The sequence below is a fragment of the Pyrus communis genome, chromosome 1, assembly GCF_041283825.1.
Source record: "Pyrus communis isolate YQ-2024b chromosome 1, ASM4128382v1, whole genome shotgun sequence".
Taxonomy (NCBI): domain Eukaryota; kingdom Viridiplantae; phylum Streptophyta; class Magnoliopsida; order Rosales; family Rosaceae; genus Pyrus; species Pyrus communis.
The window spans coordinates 17,577,719-17,580,839 of NC_142565.1; the positions used below are offsets into that span (position 1 = coordinate 17,577,719).

Below are 3,121 nucleotides of genomic sequence, written 5' to 3' on the forward strand. Positions count from 1 at the left end.
TAGTTCCCTTTTTAGTGCCGGTTAAATAATCAAGGAACGCTTGGATCCCCACATAAGAGATTGAAATTGCCCCTACTCATGTCATAAACAGACAACGAAAAAGAAGAAAAATAATATATATATATATATATATATATATATATATATATATAAGAAAAAGCATGTCATTGATATTGTAACTAACCTAGTGGTGAGATCCCTATAAATATTTACAGTGCTTTTAAACCAGCACTTAAACTAGTCCACCATTTGAGAACAAAAACCTTAGCTCTGTATAGTTAGCCATGGATTGGGTTAGTGCAATAGTTGGGTTGCTAGCACTTGTTTATGTGCTGCAAGCATGGACCAAAAGCAACAACAAAAAGAAGGGACTGCCTCCCGGTCCCAGAGGGCTTCCGCTTTTCGGAAATCTGCACATGTTAGGGGAGTTCCCTCACCGGGATCTGTATCGACTAGCCCAAAAGCACGGCGACATCATGTACCTGCGCTTGGGGCTTGCTCCTGTCATTATTGCCTCATCCCCTCAGGCTGCTGAGCTGTTTCTCAAAACACATGACCTTAATTTTGCAAGTAGGCCACCACTTGAAGCTGCAAAGCATATCTCTTGGGGACAAAGGAATTTGTCCTTTGGCGAGTATGGCTCTTATTGGCGAACCATGCGTAAGATGTGCACCCTTGAATTGCTTAGCGCCCACAAGATTAACTCTTTCAAGTCCATGAGGAAAGAAGAGCTTGACATCTTGATTAACTTTATTCAAGAGGCTGCTCATGATCGTGTTACTGTCAATCTCAGTGCCAAGGTTTCGTCTCTCAGCGCAGACATTAGTTGCCTGATGGTGTTTGGGAAGAAGTACAAGGACAAAGAATTGGATGAGAAGGGTTTCAAGGCAGTGGTCCAAGAGGGCATGCATTTGGCTGCCACCCCTAACTTTGGTGATTACATCCCTTTTCTTGCTCCACTTGACCTCCAGGGGTTAACTAAGCGCATGAAGGTTGTTCACAAGGTGTTTGATGACTTTTTTGAGAAGATCATCGACGAGCATCTTCAGTCTACCAGCGAAGAAAGACCTAAGGACTTTGTTGATGTCATGTTGGGCTTCATGGGATCAGTAGAGTCTGAGTACCGAATTGAACGTTCCAATATCAAAGCTATAATGTTGGTAAGTAATATGATACTAATTCATATATATTGACATGCACGTTTATATTGCTCTATTGCGAATATGAATCACGATGGTTCCCTAAGAAACAAGTAATGGTGCTTATTTTGGACAACAATTTCGCAGGACATGCTCTCAGGTTCGATGGACACTACAGCAACATCGACTGAGTGGACACTCTCCGAACTCCTCAAGCATCCACAGGTAATGAAGAAAGTCCAGAAGGAGATAGAAAATGTTGTCGGCATGGAGAGAATGGTGGAAGAATCAGACTTGGAGAAGTTGCAGTACTTGGACATGGTAGTGAAGGAAACCATGAGGCTTCATCCAGTGGCACCATTGCTGCTTCCCCATGCAGCCATTGAGGACTGCAACGTTAATGGCTTCCACATACCTGGAAAATCCCGTATCATGATCAATATATGGGCAATTGGCAGGAACCCGAGTGTGTGGACTGATGCAGACAAGTTCATACCGGAAAGGTTTGATGGCAGCAATATAGATTTCCGCGGACGTGACTTCCAATTTATTCCGTTTGGCTCTGGTCGAAGGGGTTGCCCTGGAATGCAGTTAGGCATCACGATGGTACAGCTATTGGTGGCACAACTTGTGCATTGCTTTGATTGGGAACTTCCAAATAATATGTTGCCAACTGAGTTGGACATGACGGAGGAGTTCGGTCTAACGGTTCCAAGGGCTAATCATCTCTTAGCTCTTCCTACTTATCGCCTTCATCAACGTCAGCAATAATAATATATATGCGCAATTTCCAAATTAATAATTGTTGGCAGAACAAATATAAGCAAGTGTGGGAATTGTTGTACACTGATCAACCAGTTTCAAAGAGGCCCAAAACCTAAAATAACTCAAGATAGACCTTTGCTTGGACTACATATGTATATGTTGGAATATTTACCTAATGCCGAACTTTTTGGGAGAAATATTATAGAGTTAACATGGTCTCTTAGTCGCCACTTGGTACTACGGTCTAGTGATATTTTTCTTCACTGTATGTGAGAGATCTTATGTTTAATTTTTGAACCACATTATTGTTAGCCATTGTGGGCTAAGTGCAACCTTTTTCTTGCGGTCTCTTATCCACTTAATTATGGCTTGCTTGAAAATCCTAGTAGGGTTTGGAATATTAACTTAACATATCATGCGCCGCTAAAGTTTAATAAGAATGTGTAATATGGACAGATGAGGTTTCCTATTCTATTTGTACTTATGTTGACCCTAAAAATTACAAAGCCTACGTGGCGCGCAGGCCGAGTAATTAATAAGCTAACTACGTCCTTCGGTCGAATGCGGGGCGTGCCAACTCGTCGGCCGAGCTCGGCCGAGGAGTAAAATTTGTTGATGTTGCGTTGAGCGCGTCGGTGACTTCTTTATCTTGCGATTGCGGCCGAGGAAGGAACAAATCTCGGCCTTTGGATTCTCGAGCCTGAAGACAAGGCTGCTAGTTCTACGAAGTTCAATATCAAATTCGGCTTTTATGGTGCCGAATGTAGTAACCTGGTAACACCTCACTTCGCCGAGAAGGCTAATGAGATGACCTCTGCCAATAAGGATTTGAAAATCCTTCTCGACCGAGACTTGGATAGATAACCAGTCGGCCTCGACGCAGTGCTGTTTATCCAAACTGAAGGTGCTTCGGGAACGGCTGATTCTACGGCAACAGTGTTGTTTATCCAAACTGAAGATGTTCGCCGGTTGCCTTCACAGTGCTGTTTATCCAAACTGAAGATGTGTCGGCGGAAAAAGAAAATAAAAAAATCTCAAGATGTTTGAGAGGTTTTGCGCAGGGCAGTTGGGTGTTGAATTGGAGGTCCTTTTTACGTTGCCACTACCTCTGTATTTATAGGGACATATGCGTGTTGTTTGATAAGCTGATATAGGCTTCCGCCATGCATTAGAACTCTTCCACTGATTGCGTCAGATAAGCCTTACTATTCCCGAAA

The 3,121-nt window shown here is 42.9% G+C and overlaps 1 protein-coding gene across 1 annotated transcript; it reads left to right on the top strand.

Moving 5' to 3' along the window:
- The first annotated feature begins 282 nt into the window (after nt 1-282).
- On the top strand, nt 283-2,006 carry LOC137719517 (cytochrome P450 71AU50-like). Its single transcript, XM_068458562.2, has 2 exons — nt 283-1,160; nt 1,287-2,006. The coding sequence occupies exons 1-2, from the start codon at nt 285-287 to the stop codon at nt 1,908-1,910; spliced, it is 1,500 nt and encodes a 499-aa protein (XP_068314663.1). The 5' UTR covers nt 283-284; the 3' UTR covers nt 1,911-2,006.
- Nucleotides 2,007-3,121: the final 1,115 nt, after the last annotated feature.